The following is a 22,469-nucleotide window of genomic DNA, read 5'->3' as shown; positions in this document are numbered from 1 at the left end:
GCGCAACTCAAGCATGCTCAATTGGCATTTGGCTAAAGAAGTTGGATGCAGCCCTAGGGAGTCCGGGAAAACATGGAAACAGCCTATGGCCTATGGCTATATCCATGGTTTCCAGGCAGCCTTAGGCCTGCATCCAACATCCTTCACCACCGATAGTGCTTATCCTAGTGATATGTTCCAACATATCAATCAATGTCAGTGTCACAAATAATACAATTCATTAAATGATACGTATACATTCCCAATACAACATGAAACACACAAGAAGACTACAGAAGGGCTGTATGGTCGGTCTCCTCCAAAGAAACATCTCTTGGGACCTCTCATGTACAAATGCAAACTATGCAGCAAGTTTGATTTATTTAAGAACAAAATTCACTTATACAGATTTTTTTTTTCCTTTAGAACAAACTGAGTTTTCTGTTTTGTACACAAGTTGGCGGATTTCTCCTTAAAGTGCTGTTATTACATCATCCAAAATACAAAAGATGGTGAAATCAAACAAATATAGAAAATAATTCAAATAACTTAAAAAAATACTGCTTTAATAAGAATCACAGTACATAGATATCCATTGCACGTGGCCACTCTACCACCCATAACCCCTAGTGTAACACTTCCGCTGCCAGGAGGACACCCCCACTGGTTCTACTGAGGTTCAGTGGAAACATACAGAATAAGAAATAAATCGTAAAACAATTAATACATTGGACTTTTTTTTTTGCAAGAGTTGTTCATATATATATATTTATATTTATATATATTTATATTATATATAGGTGTTGGATATTCACAAAAGCCTTATAATACACGGTCGATCTGTGGATCATTCCTGGCTCAGATTCCTCAGTGCACAGACATCCTGTTGCTCACTTTACAGTATATACAAGTTCACCTATTGTCTTAGGGAAAAAAAACTCCACTATGGTGGCTCACACTTGTGCTTTCTTTCCACTGGAAACAGGGAATGGCTTGATTTGTTCAGAGATTATTCCCTGTGTTTCTCTCATGGAGCTGGAGGGTACATCAGTTTCCTTGGAGCCCAGATATAGCTAAGGGGTGCAGGATTAGACGTCTGAAGGAACAGTTCTCTGTGCAAGGTCTTGGTGTCGGCATCTAAAAAAAAATGAAAATAGAAAAAAAAAAGTTTAAAAACAGTACTATACCATGAATCCGAAAAAAATGTATACAGCAATCTGATTGCTTCACATTGTGATGCATAGGACCTAGAGTTAGGGCCCCTATTACACGGAGTGATAATCATCCAATCGGGCCGATTATTGCTCCATGTAATAGAGACAACAATCAGCTGATGAAACGATCATATTTATAGAGTGTCAATAGCGCATAGCAGTGTATTGGGCAGTATACATTACCTATCCATGTTCCTGGTCTCCTCCTGATCTCTGCCTACTCCTGGGTCCTGCGCAGCCTCAGAGCGGTCTGTTACAGCTGTCTTATGGCGCTCCTGGGCAGGGATTGGCTGAGCCTGTCAGCTCTGACGGGCCACTTTGAAGCTGCAGCGTGCAGGATCGGGGAGGGAGCAGAGGCCAGGAGAAGACCAAGAGCGTGGACAGGTGATGTAAAATCTGTTTAGGCAAAGGCTGCACAGACATCGCTAATGATGTCTGTGCAGCCCTTGCTAAGCGATTATCGGGCCATGTTTTAGGTCCAGTAAACGAGCGCTGATCTAGCAGCACTATAAATCCGGCCGTGTAATAGCACCCTTTGATTCTTGTCACACCAGGAGCCATGATCCCTATGACGAATATGTTTTTACATAGATACAAACAAATCCTGATGGCTCTGGTTTACTTATGATGGAGTCCACCTTCAATGCTGCAGACTACACTATTCTAGTCCTCAAGAAACAATGGAATGGGAAAGATGTCTGTGTGAACAAAAGCTTTAAACATCCAGCTTCCTTTTATACCAAGAACCCCAGCAGACCTCATTGATGTAAATGGAGCCACCAGGGTTCTGGTATTTCAAGGATTGCTTTATATTTGCCATCAAAAATACCAGAAAAGATGAACACTAATGTGAACAGGGCTTTACCTGCACACACCAGTCTGTCCAGAGAGGTATTACTGCCTGTATTACTCCTAGTGTAGCCTGGCACTGCAGAACCTGAGAACAATATGTATCTCTAGGGCTCTTTGGCCTGACTGCATATTAAATTATTCAGCAGCTCTTGGTTTCAGCTTCACTAGAAAGTATAAAGGGTTGTAGATAAATGTCCCTGGACAAAATCTACACTTAAAGCAGCACTCCGGGTGACATTATAAAGTTAGACAAGATGATCCTTTTCTTACTAGGTGCCTTAAGGATAGCAGGACTATGCTATTCCTACAGTGACTGCTAGGAAGTTACATTCTCTGTGCATTTGTATGAGATACTCAGTGTGAGTCTCCTAGAGATACATAGAGAAAGTGACTTCCAGTCCACACAGTAGACAATATGGGAATCAGTCATGTGTGCAAGCAGTGGTACCAGGGAACTAAAGCAACAAAGTAAGTGAAGGATCATCACAGCTGTTTAAAGGGGAACTCTGGTGAAATTGTTTTTCTTTTAAATGAGCTGGTGTCAGAAAGTTAAATAGATCTGTAAATTTACTTCTATATAAAAATCTCAAGTCTTCCAGTAGTTATCAGCTGCTGTATGTCCTGCAGGAAGTGGTGTTTTCTTTCCAGTCTGACACAGTGCTCTCTGCTGCCACCTCTGTCTATGTCAGGAACTGTCCAGAACAGGGGAGGTTTTCTGTGGGATTTGCTACTGCTTTGGACAGTTCCTGACACGGACAGAGGTGGCAGCAGAGAGCACTGTGTCAGACTGGAAAGAATACACCACTTCCTCCTGCAGGACATAGAGCAGCTGATAAGTACTGGAAGACTAGAGATTTTGAAATAGAAGCAAATCATAAATCTATATAACTTTCTGACACCAGCTCATTTCAAAGAAAAAAATAGCTGGAGTTTCCCTTTAATTGTTTAAATGTTACTGGCAGAGAGAAGAAACAGTAAAAAAAAATGCCCATAGTGCTGCTTTAACTTCACACAATCTTCGCAATCTGTCCGTAGCACGGACTGTGTTCTGCAATGGACTTCGGAGCATCATTAATTATGATGTCAGAAGCTCCAATGCTGTTTAAATGTTCGCGCTAGTGTACTGACACAGCTGCGCAGCTGTCAGTACACTAGCGCAAACTTTCAAATAGTATTGGAGCTTCTGCCATCATAATTAATCATGTTGTGGGGAGCTCCGAGATCCACTCCACAGAACACCGTCCATGCTACGGACAGATTGCGGGAAGCGTGTGAATGTACAGAATAAGATTTCTGTACATTAGCATATTCTATTTTTAATCATATTTCTTGTAATATATACAGAGGGTCCCCCTGTCTGGTACTTCATATTACTATTCTATATCATCACAGGCCTGTACCCCATCCATCCCCTTCCTGTGCCTTGTAGCATGACACTTCGGCCATTTCCCCTCACTTGTTTGCCCGTGTTGTTATTTATTTCCCATCCTGGCACCCTACAGCCGCCCTGGCTCCCCTTGTATACACCGCTCATTGCTCTGCCTCCAATGTGTGTTGTCTCTGGTCCCTCCCAATGCACACACGTATGTTCAGTGTTTGTTTAGCCGCTCTTGTTCTGTCTATATACACCGATTTTATGCAGTTAAAATTACTCCGTGACACACTTTTCTCTTGTCTCCTTTGCTAATACCTTTTAATTTCTGCTGGATGGCATAACGTGCTTTCCTCTCTTGATCCAGTTCATTACACAAGGTGTCTGGGGAAAGAAAGGAGACTTTAGCTTCTCATGCTCAATGACAGGCTTTTCTCCAAATGCTCAACCCATTCCTTGCCAGTAAGGACACTCTTCTCCATTCTACATCTAGCGGTCTGATCAAGGGGTCCTTAAGGGGTGCAATGAACCCCATCAGCGCCAACCCAGCACAATGGGATTATTTCTGAACAATTTGAACATCTGAATACTATCTCTATAGACTGTATATATATGTTATAAAACAGTAATACCATATTTATGTCCATGCAATTATCCTGTCCGTAATACAGTTAGATGAACGTCCATGTTCACTGCATTATAATACTGTATTATAACAGGAAAGAATGCAAAGTGCATGAATGTGCACATTCACAGCAATGGAGGAAGACAACGGTGCGGGCAAGAATGGGTTAAAAGCAGAGCAGTTTGTTAGAAGTGAGTTACAGTAAGGACACTGCCTGTGATTTTGCGCTGGGAGGCAGATGGATACGAGTAGAATTAAACACAATCGCAGGCATTAACACGCAGGTAATTTTACGCCTCGATTTTTAATTTAGAAACCCATGCAAATTAGTGTGCAGAGGAGTTCAATCACTGTTTGGTAATGGTGCCTGCAAGGCCCGAGCCAGGCTTGTTTGCTATGTTCAGGCTAATCAGAGGATATTAAATAAGAAAAAATAATTGTTAAATTACCTTGCATTTAAACCTAGGCAACGGAGCCGATTGTAAAGAGCGTCAGATGACGGCAGAGCGGCGGGAGAGCTTACCTCTGACAATCTGCAGCTGCTGGACCATCTCTTCTCTGTATGCCAACTCCCTCTTCATCTGGTCCTGGAAATTGTCTGGAAAGAAAAAAAAATACAGGGGAAATTAAACAAACACATATTTCCCAGCAAAAACAAGCACAGGATATTAGTGGAATGAATACATTCCCATGCCAGTGTGGAGCTGTATGCCACCTGACACTCCTAAGCTGTTCCAGGCCATCAAGCCACCGCTTTCTAGGAGGCATAAACCCATAAGGTCACATTGTAAAGGTGATAATCGCAGCTCTTAGCTTCATCTTGTCTAATATTGCCAGAGGATGTCTCAATTAGATTCTCCAAAGTCGGATTCTCAAGTCATATTCTGCATTTTAGATAGCTCAGTGTCATGACCATAATTTCTATGAGGATACCTGATAAAGAAGCAGCCATTATGGCATTCTCCAGCTATGATGCCAATAGACCTGGCCATTTAACAGGTTGTAAACTAGAATTCTAGCCAGTTGTGGCAAAACTACAACTCCCAATCATGCCCTGACATGTACGATGAGTGCAACAGCTGGAGAGACACAGATGCTAAATGCTTACCAGTAATTAAGTGCCCACAATTAAAAATCAATGGGAAAAAAAATAAAATAATAAATATATATATATATATATAATAAAATGTACATGTTATTGTTCCAATGTATCTAAAGTAAAAAACTGAAGCACCTTTAAGCTGTCCTGATTTAAAATTTCCTACTCTTTCGTGTTTGTAGTTATAATGCAAGTCTATATGTTTCCATGGTGACAGACTACAAACAAACTCTGTGTAGTCTGATCCTGCAGTCATGCTCCCTCTCATCTGTCCTCTTGTTTTTGCTAATATACATTAGGAAAATTACCAAGAAGCAGAAGGCAGTATAATTGTAGGATTAGACTACGCAGTAGTTTATAATGTGTTACCATAACGTGTATTATGTTAGGTTTGAGGTTTATGACGGCATGCTATACTTTTTGTGACCATTTGCTTACTTCTGAGTAATTTTAATAATGACTTTCCAGAAAAAACACAATACAAGAGCAACATTAAAACTCATTTATTGTTGTTCTTGATGCAACACCAAAAGGATCAGCATTACTGATAGCACGATCTGTACATGTACATTTCCCACATTTACAATAGGCATTACTATCCACAGCAAGAGCCATCACTAGATAACTATGGCTATTTAATACTGAAAAAAAACAAAGATATTAGCATTAGCCTCTCCTGTTAGGAAGCGAAGATTATAACTTTTATTATAGTAAAATATTAATTATAATAAACATGAGAAATGTGTATTTGCTCTGTAACCTGAATAAGGCCCATACAGCATACATACAGATTTACAGGCCTCAGTGGAGAGATTAGCTGCTTGAAGTTTACCCTGTACCCAGGCCAGAGCTTTGATGCTATACATTAAAAAATCAGCTCTGTAGCTTAATAAAATGTACCATAAAATGGTGAGTTCTGCTCAGCTACAATATTTTACACAATGAAGGGTCACCCCTACGAAGGGATCCCCAATGTATGAATAAATTACTTATATTTTTAAAAATGTTTTACTTGAGATAACTATGATGCAGCAATTGGTTCTGGTTACTGCCTCTCTGCAGGTAATGTAGAGGGTTTTTTCCCCAATGTCATTGTGGTTGAAAAAAAAAAAATCTACATACTCTTTAAAGCGACTCTGTACCCACAATCTGACCCCCCCCCCCCCCAAAGCCGCAATGATCTTTGCAGAGACCGGCCGGGTCACGGAACGGCCGGTCCTTCACGTAGTGTGTACATAGCCCAAGCCTGTACCTCGATAATGCAGGACAGGGAGAAGTGGGGGGGGGGGGGGGGAAGAGGCATGCATGCTGCAGCTCAGCCCTGACTCTTTGTAATTTGGTCTTGAAAGGAAAACATTATTTTATAACTTTGCAAACAGACAATAGCTAAGAGAATTTATCATTAGTTGTATCTCCCTATCGGCTATGTGCCCATATCTGCAGCTGAGCTAACAGAATATCTTTAAAAAGCTTTAAAAAACCAATAACTTTAAATTCAGTAATATACTGCATATATGGCAAAACAGGTGAAATAACAAAAGACCAAAACTACTTTGTAAGAAAACCAGTGATCTGTGATCAGTTTGAGATCAGTGATCTGTTTGCCGTATGAGGCTATGTTCACACTACGTAAAAGTAGTGGCTGGAACAATGCCTTATTTTCAATGGGATCCCGGCCGGAGCGTATACACATCATATACGCTCCGGCCGGGATCCCGTTCGGGGCCGCAAATAACTGACATGTCAGTTTTCTGCGGTCGCAATTCAATGAATTGCGGCTGTAGGAAACCCTGTCAGTTCACACAATGAAGCGAGCGGCTCCGGCCGCTTGCTTTATTGTGTGCTTTGGGAAGCTCTGATGTGGGCGCACGCTGATGCGCCCGCATCAGAGCTCTACGGCCGGAAAGATCATCCGGCCGGTACTTAAGTACCGGCTGGGATGATTCGTGCAGAGACTTACTTTGTAAGAAGGAGCTGTGCCTTTACAACATACATCTCATACACATTAGCTGGTAAAGTATAAAACAATTATAATCCACTGAATGGTATAAATAGGAGTCTGAAGTGAGGACAGGACAGGGATAGAAACCTGCTAGTAATGCTGGGTAGCGTACCTTTCAGACTTTGAAATTCCCTTTCCAGCTTTTTCCTTAAATCCATCTGTTCCACTAACAGTTTCTGCAGCTCATCTGTGGGAAAATGATGAGTTAGAGAGGAAAAACCTAAACGCATTCAGGACATAAACCATGCAAAAGATGGATGGCAATGTTGCATTTTGACATTGCACAAGAAATGCAAACAGGTTGGCTTTTTGGTTCGCAAGTTGCATTTCACTTTGTTCCTCATAAGTCACATGCAACCTGCTTTGCTTTTGCTATTTATATTTGTTTATTTATTTACTTTTACAGCCAAATTGTTGCATAGCAGCTAGTCATAGACATATTGTACATATAATTTGCGTAACTTAGACGTGATGTAGATTTACATAGACCCATCTCTAGCTAAACTGCTGTGGAAACTTGCATTAGTATAGTCTACATGCACTTCATGCACAACAACAGCAATGTGGTCATTACAGTATGAACAAAAAAGACATTGCACTTGATACGTCACTGTATATGTATTTCTCCCATATTAATGCTACCTCTGCAAATGCAAATGAGCTCTCCTCCAAAAAGAAGAGCAAAGGAGAGCTAGTGTGATTTTTTTCCCCATGGAGCATAGTCTAAAAATTACTGTAAGGGCCTTATTACACAGAACGATTATCGTTAGAAAAATCGTTAGATCGTTCGGATTTGAATGATAATTGTTTAGTGTAATTGCAGACAACGATTAAACGACCAACAAGAAATCATTAGTCGTTTGACAGAGTTTGGACCTATTTTTATCATTGATCTTTCGCAAATCGTTCGCATGGAATAAGACGTTGTTTAGTCGTTCGCAGTGGCGGTGAACACAATAGCGACAACAAGATGGCCGCAAGAACGATCATAAGTAACGATTATCGTACCGTGTAATTGGGCAAACAATTTCAGGTCGTTCGCAATAGCGGTCGTTTGAGATTGTTTATTGTTAATCGTTGAAAAATCTCTACCCTACCAGTCTCTTCAATAAGAGTCAGTATGCAACCTGGAAAAGTCTCCCCCATGTTTACATGTCTTCATCTGCTGTCACTATCATGCAAATCACAGCTGCAGACATCCTGGTTACAACGTAAGGTTTAAAAAGACGGAGATCCGCAGAAGACTGCACTAACCTTTTGCCATGTTCTCAATGTCTTTTTCTACAAACTGGGTCCCGGTGACATCGATCGGACTGTCTTCCCCTGTTTGTAATAAGCAAGAACAGTAAGGCTAATGCTCACTATAAAAATCACCTTTATGATCCACATAATAATACATGGAAAGAACAAATGTGATTGTATCCTGCAGCATATAATAAAACACAATATTCCCTCTTCACTTCTTCCAATGCATATTAAGTGGAAACAATGGCATCTTAAACTATCGGTGTGATCTGATTAATGGGGATGTGAATGGGGATCCGTCCCCAGATATGGGATAGATAAAAACCAGCAAGACTTAATAATACATGTTATAATTTGTATATACATAGCAATACAATGATGTTACATAAAAGAGCAATATAAGTATCAGACATGTACTTAATATCCTGTATTTATGTATACTGTCCCCCATGAGGCTCACAGTCTCTTTCCCCTCAGACACACAAGATGGGGTCATCTAACCTACATATGATTTCTGATCAATGAAATTATAATTATTGCTTTAATAATATAAGTGGTAACATACCCCCAAAGCCTGTCATCACTGCTCACAATCTAAATGCCAAATCCGCCTATTAGTTTGAAGTGTGGGAGGAATCCTATACAAAGAATATACATTATATTGTATATACAACCTCCTTGAAGATTTTGTCTTTTGTTGGTTTATGAACCCAGTTTCCCCAAACTACAGGCAACAGTGCCGACCACTGCACCACCGGGCTGACGTCAAAGTCCATTTCAAACCCATGCGCACAATACCGGACAATCCTGTTATTAAACTGAGCTAACATTAGATTTTGCTGTCAGTGACGGTAAGAGGAGTTGATTTATTTGGTATCCGGCGAGGTAGAGGTGTAATGAAAGTGAAGGTTCTTATTTTTCACATGCACGTTCCAATTAGAAGACATCAGAAAGCTGTAAGGACAAAGCTTGTCTGTAGCATATTTGCGTCTTATCGCCGAAGAGTTAAAGGCGCCCAAACACATTAGAAAAATGTCAGCAATTCCGGCAGTAGATAGGGGCCACCCAGGGAATGACTGAGTGGGCGTGTTAGATTTCAACTACCTTATTCTCCTGCTCTCAGGGATATAAGCCACTGCCAATGAACAATACTAACATGGACCATGTCTGCAGTATGTTCTATACACTTTAAAACCAATCACTTTAATACGATAGACATTTCAATTATCATTAATTATTCGGATTGTTAGTGATAAGTGCTACGTCTATAGCAGCTTATGGCATCATGACTAGAGATCAGCGAATTTGACGAAGTTCGGCTTCGTATGAACCTGAGCTATCGGCTTCTGATTCCCGCTGTCTGCAGCCTCCGTGGAGCGGGTGGATACAGCCTTACGGACCTCCTGGAAAACTGGGATACAGAAATAGCCATAGGCTGTATCCCAGTTTTCCAGGCGGTCCGTAAGGCTGTATCCACCCTGTTCACAGAGGCTGCAGACAGCGGGAATCAGAAGCCGATAGTTCATGTTCATACGAACCCGAACTTCTGCAAATTCGCTTATCTCTAATCATGACGTATTGATAGGTGTGTGACTGCCTGATACATCGCAATCTCGTATGTAAGAAGCAAGAAAGCCGGCTCTCTAGTGCCACCTATTGAAGGTAGGTAGCTACCTTGTAATTCAATGTCTGATCTACAAAAACAAGTTAGAATATAACTAAGGGTCATCAGCCAAAGCAGAATCTGTAGAAAGCTGTTTCAAGATTCTTACATCTTGTCGTTGTCGTTATATACTGGGTGCCACAATGTGAGGTTTTTTTTTTACCCAGTATGGATTATTTGTCTCTGACAGACAACCACTGTTTTCCCTGCTTATAAACGCATGTGCACATGTCAGCTGCATTTTTTGTCGCATTCATTCCCATTCTTCAAGAGAAAGCCTTGGCTCACATCATCAATGAATCAGAGGATTTGTGCATGTACTACAAAAATACCACAAAAAGTGCATAAAAAAGCAGATAAAAGAAAAGGCCAAAAAATGGCATAAAGAAAGTGGATGGTGAAGGAGGCCTTTAAGAAATGCCAACTTTTTTACAGAGAAAAAAAATTGAAGTGAACACCAAAAGGGATGTGGTAGCGAACCCCTGGCATGGCTGCACAAAATCTGCGTGTAGGGGGAGATTTATCAAAGGGTGTAAAATATAGACTGATGTAAATCGCCCAAAGCAACCAATCACAGCTCTGCTTTCATTTTACCAGAGCTAAAAGCTGAGCTGTGATTGGTTGCTGTAGGTGGTTTACACCAGTCTATATTTTACATTGATATATTATATTGATAAATCTTTACCTACGTAGTGTCCAAAATTCAAAGCATTCAAATATCTTCCAATATGTACTTTATAGCATAGGAACCATTTACAAACTGCAGATTATCTCACTATAAACTGTATAATAAAGACTCATCAAAAATGAACATATTGGGGTTTTTTTTTACATTTTATTACATGAATACATTACAATGGATAACACATTAGACAATTGGTGCTGAGTTGTAACGTGCTATAGACAAAGCCCATAGAGAACACATTGAGGGTCTGTTCACAGCTTGTCTGGCTATCCCGGATTTTTTTTTTCTGGTTGTCAACAGATCCATTGGTTTTCAATGGGGCATTGGAAGTGCCTGATTGTGTCTGTTTGACAGGCTTCCATCAGGATCCGTTTTTTTTAACAGGAAAAACGCGAGAGTGTCTCACTTTCTGTCCTGTCAAAAAACAGGATAGTAATGGATCTGTATTTTGTACAGTGCAAGTCTATGGCAACAGGAAGCTGCTGGATATGCATTGAACCATCCTGTAGATGACACAACTGATTTTAACCAACCCTAAAAACCAAAAAAAGGACCAGTTTACAAACTGATACAATGGATCCATTTAAAAATGGATAGTTGATCCTGTTGCTTCTTATAAAATATTGACTTTCTGCTTTTTAAGATTAAAAACCAGGATGCAATAACTTGATGTGAGCCTGGCCTGAACAGGACTACCTATTTCCGTCAGTCTCTTCTGCTAAGGGAGATTCGTGCTTCTATAGTCAATTGTAAATTTTTAATCCGTATGGAAAGGTAGCGGCTGGTGTCGAATCCCCGGTCTAGACCTAGTATATAACTGTAAACCAAGTCCAATAGTTTTGGTGCAGCGATGTCTTGTAGAAGCGGCCCGCTCAAGTAAGATCCATATCCCCATGAAAGGTTATTCTTTAAACAATTGAGTTATTTAAATATTTATCCGGTGAAAGCTGGAGGGGACAAGCTGTTTTACTGCTGATTTAAATCTCCTTCTATCGATTGTGAATAAGAAGTGCCAAAGATGTATTATTAATGTGGGCATTAAACAGGGAGATGGGGTAATGCACACATTTTATGGGACTGGTAGGTAGAGCACAAACTGCTGCTTTATTCGACAAGGGGGAAAGGAACATTCGCAATGTGTGAGGATGCTACATTAGCGAGAAATATTGCATGGGGCCAGAGATAGCACCTACCTCTGTCAGTGTGTGCCGGGCTCGGGTGAGATATATGACTCCTTTGGTCTTGGAATGACTTCCTGCTCTCTAGATCCTCCGCAGTTGAATGACTGTCTTCTGAATCGTGCTCTTAAAAAGCAATAAACAAGGTTTTAACTTCAGCAGACGATATAGATCTTACCTATATACAATTACTGAAAGCCACTACAGTGCAGTGCTTATCACTGGTGGAATATATAGTGTTAAACTGGAGACATAACGGTGAGGGTCTGGCACATCCTCTGCACTGCTAGTAGTATACTATACATAATATATACTGTATTTTGCACCATAGTACACCACTAGTAGTATACTATACATAATATATACTGTATTTTGCACTGTAGTACACCACTAGTAGTATACTATACATCAGTGATTTTCAACCAGTGTGCCATGGCACACTAGTGTGCCGCGGGGAAAGTTCCCTAAACTATGGTGCCCCTGGTAAACAGGAGAAAACAATGGGGGAGAGAAACCTGGGGATGGGGGAGAAACAGTGAGAGAAGCAGGGGGGGGGGGGGAGAGAAACATGGGGATGGGGGAGAGAAACAGCGGAGAGAAGCAGGGGGGAGAGAAGCACAGGAGAGAAGCATGGGGGGAGAGAAGCAGGGGGAAGAAGTAGGGGGGAGAGAAGCAGGGGGGAGAGAAGCACAGGAGAGAAGCACAGGGGGGAGAGAAGCAGGGGGGAGAAGTAGGGGGGAGAGAAGCACAGGAGAGAAGTAGGGGGGAGAAGTATGGTGGAGAGAAGCACAGGAGAGAAGCACAGGGGGAGAAGAAAACAGGCCCAAGTTTCACACTGAGTGAGTATAAATACATTTAGAATCTATATTATTAACTATATGTATAATATGTACTGTTTTAGTGTCATTTTGTGCCATTTTGGTTGGTCGTGTGCCCCGGGATTTTTTAAGTATAAAAAGTGTGCCGCGGCTCAAAAAAGGTTGAAAATCACTGCTATACATAATATAAACTGTATTTTGCACTATATTACACCACTAGTAATATACTATACATAATATATACTGTATTTTGCACTGTAGTACACCACTAGTAGTATACTATACATAATATACGCTGTATTTTGCAATATATTACACCACTAATAGTATACTATACATAATATATATTGTATTTTGCACTATAGTACACCACTAGTACAATACTGTACATAATATATAGTGTATTTTGCACTTTAGTACACTACTAGTACTATACTATACATAATATATACTGTATTTTGCACTATAGTACACCACTAGTTCTATACTGTACATAATATATACTGTATTTTGCACTATAGTACACCACTAGTAGTATACTAGACATACAGATAGGTGAAGTGCTGCAGAATCTGTGTGCGCTATACAAATAAACAATTATTATAATATATACTGTATTTTGCACAATAGTACACCACTAGTAGTATACTAGACATAATATATACTGTATTTTGCACTATTGAGTGCACTTTATTTGTAAAAATTTGTATTTATTTTATTTTAGAATATTTGCAACTTTTTTTAAATTATGGGTTAATTATATTATATATTGTATATATCATATATTGTATCTGAAAGCTGCTTTAAAAAACTCCTCACTCCTGGCTTCAATATTATTAGGGAATAATTTTTGTTAGGGGGCAATATAAGGGAAGGATATTTGATCTGATGTGAGCGTCTATGGAGAAAATCATCAACAAAGTGGCAAATCCTTCTAGCATCCCGACAACAGCGGAAACAACATGTGAATGGCTGCTCGATTGTGGAGGGGACTTTAAGGCTGACCTCCACACTAGAAATAGTCCCTGACTGGTGTCGCGTACATGCGGTACAAGGTGCTGTACTGTTGTAATCTGATATTTTCCACACTTGGGGAAATCATTTAAGATCAGTGCATCCATGCAGAGATTATCCTGAACATTCTCTCTGGTTCTACCATGTGCATCACCATAGGAAATCACAGACCTATAGGCAGTTACATGTTACAGTACAAACAACCATCTATCTGGCAGGAGATGTTTAAACATGGTCTATATATCTCACATGTGATGGGACTGTAAAGGTGCAATTGCCATAGATGAACAGATTATTTACATAGTCATACTGGGAGGAGGGTCAGCTCTTTTAAGGCCTTGCTTACACAAGCTGAAGGTTGGTGGACTTTTTGAAGTTTTATTCTTAACCACAGCCAGACAAGGATCCTGTTGGCACTTCCCTGCTGGTGCCCTGTAGGAGTCTTCATCATAAGACACCATTTACAGCAGCCTGTCAGTGCACCGCAGCGCCTTCTCTGAACTGCTGGATTATCCTGGAGAGTAACATGGGGAATCTACATAGTACACACATAGATGTCACCATGTCCACGACTCTTAATAAATGTATGGAATTTGGGACTATTCTATGCATTATGAGCAGGTTAGGGTCGAGCCAGTTTGTACCATTTTCTGGGTTTAGTATTAATAAATGTACCTAAAAATTAGACAATACCCTTCATATAGGAGCGTGCCCCCTAAAACTAGGGAGTGCTAAGAAAGGTTAAAAGTTTAGCATAAATTGGCTTGTGACTTTTTGGGGCTCAGTTTGCACCAAAAACAGAATAAATAACTTGCTATATTTATTTATTATATTGTGCTGTTGTCTCGGCCCCACTATTAATGGCCGCATCTTGCTCATCGGTGTATAAGGTAAAGCTGGTAACCAGAAAAGGTATACAGCACTCAAGCTCCATAGTAATGACTCTAATGTAGTACGCTCTTCGTCTTACCATTTGGGTCTTGGCTGCAGAGATAGGATGTTGGGAGGCCTTGATGTGTGGCGTTTGTCTTCAGGGTCGGGGGAACATCTGCCATCTGCTTTGTGTAAACCTGGAGAATACAAGATGACAGATACTGTAACGCTTACCCATACTGTGATACTTTACAGGTTGTATTATAAAGCAGCAAACCTACTAAAACTATCATAACTGTTATAACTTATCTATCTGTGTCGAATATGTCTGGTTCTTGTAGCAGCCAATCACAGTTCATTTAGAGACAAAACCTGAGCTGTGATTGGTTGTTATCTGTTGGAGACAAAATTCAGAAACATTGTTGCCACAACCAGAGTAATAAATCTGGGCCCATGTGATTATTGATCTTAGCATTTGCAGCTTGCCATCAGAGCTGACCATCATAAGGACCAGTTCGGCCAGTGCAAGTCTCTTGATGGTTATGACAGGCGGCCAAATGAAATTCATTATGATTAGCAAAGTCATTGCATTATAGTAAACTCAGAATAAACAGCGTGAAATCTGTCTATTGTGTTTGTTAGACCGTGTTCACACCAGTGTATAATGCACATTCGTACGCCTATATTATGGCTGCAATTCCCAGCCCGACTTAGGGTCTAATGACCTGAACTGACATCTAAGAGCCTATGATAAGCCCAGACAGATGCAAAAATGTATCCGAACCCAGCTTAGGTGGCCTATATGATCAAAGAGATGCGGCATATCCCTGCTTATTGGCAGTCAACTATCGGTAGAGTGAATAGTCTATACAGCAGATCTAGCCAAAATACGTTGCTAAATTTTACAGTTAACAAAAAGGAAACTTTCTGAGCCGTCAGTACTAACATAGTACTGTATATATATATATATATATATATATATATATATAGTGCTTTCATGTATCAAGCTCATTGGACTAGTTGTATGATATGTTTTGCACCTTTGTGGTCTAGTATTCCTGTGCACAGTTGATTTTAAGCATCTACTCTTTTTTCCCCCCAGTCTTACACCTATCCGGTCATAGAGAAGTGGTGTGATTTGTATAGCGTGCCTGTCCCCACCTAATTCATTATTTGCTTCCTTCTAAAAAGTCACAAAATTCTGACACAACAGCACAGGGGTACGGGGTGACTGAGCCGCCGCCGGACGCATCTATTCATAAATCTGATGGTATACACTCCAGTGTACTGACAAGGGTGCTGCATAATATGCAATAAACTGAACACATCATTTTGTCACAAAATAAAAAATTATATGACTCCTGTAGTGTGTTTTTATTTTTATTTTTTAGAAGGGAAGGGGATCAAGCTTTTTTTTTTTTCTTTTTAAATGCTACGTGCAAATATTAGCAGAACAACGGTAGTAAAATATTTTTAAAAAATTAATTTGGGGCTATTTTTTACATTTTACTACAGTCTAATGTTTTTACCCCGATAGGCTTTTCTTTAGGACCTGACAGAAAAACATGTAAAAAAGTTTGAATGCAAAAGCCATCCAACAAACATTTGGGAAATCATATGAAATTCATTGTGGTTTTTTTTTTATAATACAAGATAAAAATGCTATAGGGGAAGCCTTAAAGGGACAAATGTTTTCTCATGTGTGTTACATGAGCCCCTTTGTGGTTTTTAGGTATATTGTGTTTGCTTGTCAATATATATATATATATATATATATATATTATTATTATTAATATTATTATTATTATTATTATTATTAATCCAACTAAATCTCTGCGGTGACATCCAGATTCCGTTAGTGTGATGTCACTATGGTGGAGGTTGCACTTTAAGTTATATCATAGAGACTTGGATAGGGAAAGTTTTGCCTAGTTTCCACAGTCCCCCCCGGAACCTCCTGCACCCGCTCCATAAACGGCTGACAGGGACCCCCCAGCCCCCCAGGATATCCTGCACCTTTGATAGCTGATCAGGCAGATGTAAATAAAACAAGATCTTAAAGAGGACAAGCATTTTATTATATATAATTATCAGTGCTTCAGAGAAAATTGCCCACATTAGAAGAGGGCCAATATGCACAGTCTCTTCAAAGGGCCGCCCCGGTACGCCGCAGCCTGCGAGCATGAAAGGACTTTCTCTAATCAGGATAATTAACTCTATGGTAATGTGCTTCCATGGAACCTTACAGGTGTTCTCAGCCGGCGGGGGGGACGGGCAGCACAAAGCAGGATTAAACTCCTGGGGTCTGGCTGTGTATTTCCAAGGTAAATGTTATGGTCTGTAATTATCCCCTCTTCAGAACTCAACAGATACAATTACACACAAAACATCAGTGATGAAAAAGCAATAACTATTTATGCCGGCTATATGACAGTATTATCATCTTAGTAAATGACTAGACAGAAGTGACATTTACAAGACGCTCTCTGTCACTCGCGTGCAGCATCAATCGGATAGGGGAGAGAGCACAATGCAGCCATAAATGATCCTGGGTAATTGCAGCGAAGCGGGTTACCCGACCGACGCAGCCATTTATTCTAATACCTTTGTTGTTTTCTCCTACTTTATTTATACAGAGCACGGCATCTGCTCAGTACTGATGTCTATGTGGTACCTATCACTAACGCTTTGTATATATTATCTAGCAGAGCATAACTGGTGTACCTATACACCACTGACCACTATATACACCGTCATATATGAGAGAGAGAACGCTGCCCCCTGCTGGAGGGTTATATAGCAATCATATCACAGAAAATACAGTCACACACAACTGCATTAGTACTGAAGAAAAGAATACTGCCACCTACTGGTAGGTTATATTACTAACTACTAGTGATGAGCGAATAGTGAGATATTCGAATTTTTGATATTCGTACGAATATCCCGCAAATATTCGATCGAATATTCAATCCCATTAAAGTCTATGGGAACAAGTATTCGATTAGTGAAAAACATCTATCTGACCATTTGGAGGGTGAAACCGGAAGCTGGGGGGATTTGAACGCTTATCGAATATGTATCGTATATTCACGGGATATTCGTATGAATATCGAATATTCGAATATCTCACTATTCGATCGAATATCTATTCGATCGAACAGTATTCGCTCATCACTACTAACTACATCTAATAAAATCCAGTATAAACATATAATTGCATTAGTATGTGGAAAAAGAAAACTTCTGGTGGTATGTATACTACTACATCACATGAAATACAGCCATAGAGACCTGCATTAGATCAGAGAAGGAGAATACTGCCCCCTACTGGTGACTTAGATACATATCACATCACATATACATGCATTAGTGCTGTGAGAGGGAACGCTGCACCCTACTGGTGGGTTATACACATAGCACATATACACGATTAGTACTGTAAGAGAGAACACTGCACCCTACTGGTGGGTTATACATATATCACATATGCATGCATTAGTACTGTGAGAGAGAACACTGCACCCTACTGGTGGGTTATACACATAGCACATATACATGCATCAGTACTGTGAGAGAGAACACTGCACCCTACTGGTGGGTTATACACATATCACATATACATGATTAGTACTGTGAGAGAGAACACTGCACCCTACTGGTGGGTTAAGTACTAATCCTCACACTGAATATGTAATGTGTGTTGGAAATAGGAATGCACTGGCAGTCACCACTATGGACATGCCAGCCATAATCAGTCCAGTAACTGCAGAACCCCAGTAACTCAAAGCCATCCCCCACTCCTCATGACACCCTGCAAAGACTGACTGTATGGAGGGCCATTCAGCCGAGTGCAGAAACCAAGCATCAACTACAACAAAGGTGTCTCACACTGTGGGATCCCCCAATATAACTATAGGGGTGCAGAGGCAGAACAAGACCCCAGGTGCTTGAGGGGCCAACCATCCCTTCAGCCATATTGTGGTGCTGCTATGAAGGGCATGTGATAGCTGGCGCTCCCCAGTGCAGATTGTGCATCAGGGCCTTGGGGCTTTAGATGACAGCTCTGTAACTGGCCATGACTGTATCGCAGACCCTGCCATAGGGACTGGTCTATACTGGTCTATACCTTTATAAAGGCTCAGTGAGCGACAACTGATAAGTACACAACGGACAAGTGTCAGCAGAACCTGCTGACATCAGGACGTTATATATCTGCCCCAACATCTACGGCCACAGGGGAGGCTTCAAGGTTTCATGTTGACTTATTCCCCTTTCCTACAGAAAAGAAACACACGCATGCTTGGCCAATCCAAATGTCCGTGTTTATGGGGCAGACTGGAGTCACAGCTGTGGGCTGAACGGGAAATAGCTGAAACTGCTGGCCATGGCAATAACACAGTCCTTACATGTATGGGGAGCCATGACAGGGTATGGAGGATATAATACTGCCCGCACCCTTATACAACTGCGGATACTTTCTCTATAGAGACTTTGGGATCAACCAGATCATAAATAATACATATCCCACTGCCTGTGTGTAAGTGTAGTGTGTGTGTACTCTACATGTACGGTATATGAGCTGGATATCATGTGGGTACGCTATTCATATATAGCATATGTATCGAGTGCATCCATGTTTGTTAAGTGTGTAAAGTGGAAGGATAGGTTGGTTGTATGTATATATTTGTGCTTTGATAAATGTGTGTATATATATATATATATATATATATATATATATATATATATACACACATACATACACGCTCTCTGTATGGTACATGTATACACTGCATCTGCTCTACAACAACATTCTGTAGGCTCTACATGTATTCTATATGTTTAGGTACTGTGTGTACATAATGTGCATCTATGTGTATAATCTACATTATCCACTACATAGCTGTTGTTTGTATGTATGTGGCGTACTCCCAGTGTTTTGCACATCTATGTCCTATGCTTTCCTCAGTCTATGTAACCTGTATGTTCAATGTGTATTTTCCATGTTTTATGTAAAGATTATATGTGCCGTACTTTATATGCATGTTCTGCGTGAGTGTGTGTGTTTTGTGTATATATATATATATATATATATATATATATATATACACACACACACATGCTTATCAACTTGAACCAAGGGAGGGGACAGGTGAAAGGAAGAAAGGGGGAGTTTGTGTCTGTGTATAGTCTGTGAAGGGGATTTATTAAACATGGTGTAAAGTGAAACTGGCCCAGTTGCCCCTAGCAACCAATCAGGTTCCACCTTTCATTTTCCAAAGAGTCTGTGAGGAATGAAAGGTGGAATCTGATTGGTTACTAGGGGCAACTGAGCCAGTTTCACATGTGTAATATATATATTTGTGTGTGTTATACCCCTGTATGTTCCATCTGTATATATTATGTATCCTGTATGTCTATCTGTGTATGTGTATCTGTATATTATTTGTATATAATTTACCCCACACCTGTGTATCTGTATATAATATATCCCCCACCTCTGTATCTGTATAATATGTCCCACACCTGTGTATCTGTATATTATCTGTATAATATGTCCCACACCTGTGTATCTGTATATAATATACGCCACACCTGTGTATCTGTATATATACCCCACCCCTGTGTATCTGTATATAATCTGTATACAATACGCGTGTCCCGGCTCCGCTCCTCACCTCGTATCCTCCGGTGCTCCGCGGGCTGTCCCCCGGGCTGTGCTCCCTCCGGTCCTCGGTGTCCCGGGCTGATGCTGGGGAGGAGGCGCTGGAGCAGGGCCCCGGTACCACGCTCGGTCCTCGCTCCTCCTCGGGGAAGCGGCTGGACTCCACGTCTACTTCGGGCTCGTCTGCGGTGTCCGGCCCCGGGGAGACGGATCGGTAGCTGGAGGTGTCGCTCAGCAGGTCCGGGGAGCTGTATCCCGGCGGCCGGCTGGGCCCGTACACCTCCCGGCTCCCGTATAACTTGGCCAGACTCTCGGCCGCCTTTACCACCGGCCTGAAGGCGGAGATGTAGCGGAGCTTCCTGGGGGTGAGCGGCTCCCCCGGCCTCCCCTCATCCCCGGAGCGCTCTTCGTCCCTGCTCGGGGGCGGCTCCTCCTGGGCCTCCCCGCTGCTCTCCGGCTCCTCCGCCTCCCCCGCGGATTTCCCCGCTGCTTGTTGCTGGGCTAAGCCCGGGTAGGAAGGGACGGGGAGCGCTCCCGCCGCCGGCCAGAAGACCGGGAAGGGCGGGTATACTGAGTCCTTAGAGGCGGGGGTGGCCGGCCAGAAGACACCGGGCAGCGCGCCCTTCTCCCCCAGGCCGCCATCGTCCTTCTTGGCGCACAGTCCGAAGGCGGGGAAGCCGTAGGGCGGCGGCGGGAAGAGCGGCGGCGTCATCTTGTGCAGCACCCCGGAGAAGCTCTTGCTGGGCACCGGGATGAGGGGGAAGCTGCGGGCCGTCTGCTCCTCGTCGCCCCGGAGGCTCTTGGCCGGTGGCGGGGGCGGCGGAGGGGGGAGCTCCAGGTGCTGGCGGGAGGAGCTGCTGGACGAGGCCGGGGACGAGAAGGCTCTCTTGCGGGTGCCGCCGTTGAACATGGCCTTGACGTCCTCCCACGAGTGCGCCAGCTCCTCGGAGGCGGTCGGGTCGCTGAGCCGCAGGTGCCGCCTCCAGCTGTTGAAGTTGGCGGCGTCCGGTTGGGTGTACTTAGAGTCCGGGGCCCGGTGCGAGTGGAAGATGAACTTGTTCGGGGAGAAGTAGAGGCCGCAGTAGCCGCACTTGATGCACTTGGCCCGGGAGCTGTTGTACCGGGCCGGGATGAAGCTGCCCCGGCAGCCCCAGGCGCACTCGTGCACCACATCGAAGGCGAAGTTCTCGGGCAGCTTGGGCGGCCGGTGCTCCCCCAGGAACGACTTGCACAGCCGCTCGGCCTCCCGCTTGGTGATCATCCCGCAGCGGCGGGACGAGATGGGCATGGCCCCCGCCCGGCGCAGGATCTCCAGCTGGACCGGGGTGCACTGCACGCACGTGATGCCCAGCGCCACCCGCCGGTTGTGGATCTCGTTGTAGCTGTAGCTCTTGAGCAGCGTGTTGGAGATCTGCGCCAGACACAGGCGCTCCTGGCCGTCTATTACCAGGGACACGATAGGCACGCCGTACAGAGACGTCTCGCCCACCTGGTTGGGCTTCAGAGACGGGAAGGGCTGGCTGTCCTGGCCGGGGGGCTTAGTGCTGGGCGACGAGCCGGGCTCTCTCTGGGCGCTCATCCCCTCCATGCTGTCTCCCCTGCAAGACACAGGCACCAAATAGCAGGTCAAATACATCATACAAATAGACTACACAGAAAAGGCACATGGAAATATAGTCATAATACACACGTATTGTATAAACCAGTGTATAAAAAGAATTGTATATGGGTGTGTATATATATATATATATATATATATATATATATATATATATATATATATATTTATACACACATACATTATAACCAAGCAACTATTATATGTCACGTAATAATAAGCAGACACTTGTGTGTTTTATATATATATATATATATATATATATATATTTATATATATATATATCATTTTTTTTTTTTTTTACCCAAACACCAGACATATGAACTATAAAGTGATCACTTCCACTGTCCAAAGAAAGAAGCAGCACTCCCAGCATACAGAAACAAATCTGGTGGCTTCCTTCACCCAGTGACATAGGAACAGCAAGGGGCTGGCGGGTTAAGTTTGTTGTGACATGTCGGGAGTGCTGCTGCTGTTTCCTATAGATAGTGGGATTTGTCTATACAAGTACTGGTTCAGCTTACACCCAATGTATCTGCTCCACCTGCGGGGATTTATAATACAACA

General features: G+C 42.2%; 1 protein-coding gene across 1 annotated transcript; it reads right to left on the bottom strand.

Moving 5' to 3' along the window:
* Positions 1-378: 378 nt before the first annotated feature.
* SKOR1 (SKI family transcriptional corepressor 1) lies at positions 379-21,872 on the bottom strand. The gene is made up of 8 exons (XM_069976171.1): positions 20,298-21,872; positions 14,717-14,816; positions 11,930-12,040; positions 8,398-8,466; positions 7,256-7,330; positions 4,566-4,640; positions 3,736-3,801; positions 379-1,116 (listed from the first exon to the last, which is right to left on the bottom strand). Exons 1-8 carry the CDS (start codon positions 21,870-21,872, stop codon positions 1,007-1,009), a joined length of 2,181 nt encoding a protein of 726 aa, XP_069832272.1. The 3' UTR covers positions 379-1,006.
* Positions 21,873-22,469: the final 597 nt, after the last annotated feature.

This window comes from Dendropsophus ebraccatus, chromosome 1, assembly GCF_027789765.1.
Source record: "Dendropsophus ebraccatus isolate aDenEbr1 chromosome 1, aDenEbr1.pat, whole genome shotgun sequence".
In the NCBI taxonomy this organism is placed as follows: Eukaryota; Metazoa; Chordata; class Amphibia; order Anura; family Hylidae; genus Dendropsophus; species Dendropsophus ebraccatus.
The sequence above is the reverse complement of the archived record's forward strand: the minus strand, read 5'-3'. Positions and strand labels throughout refer to the sequence as shown.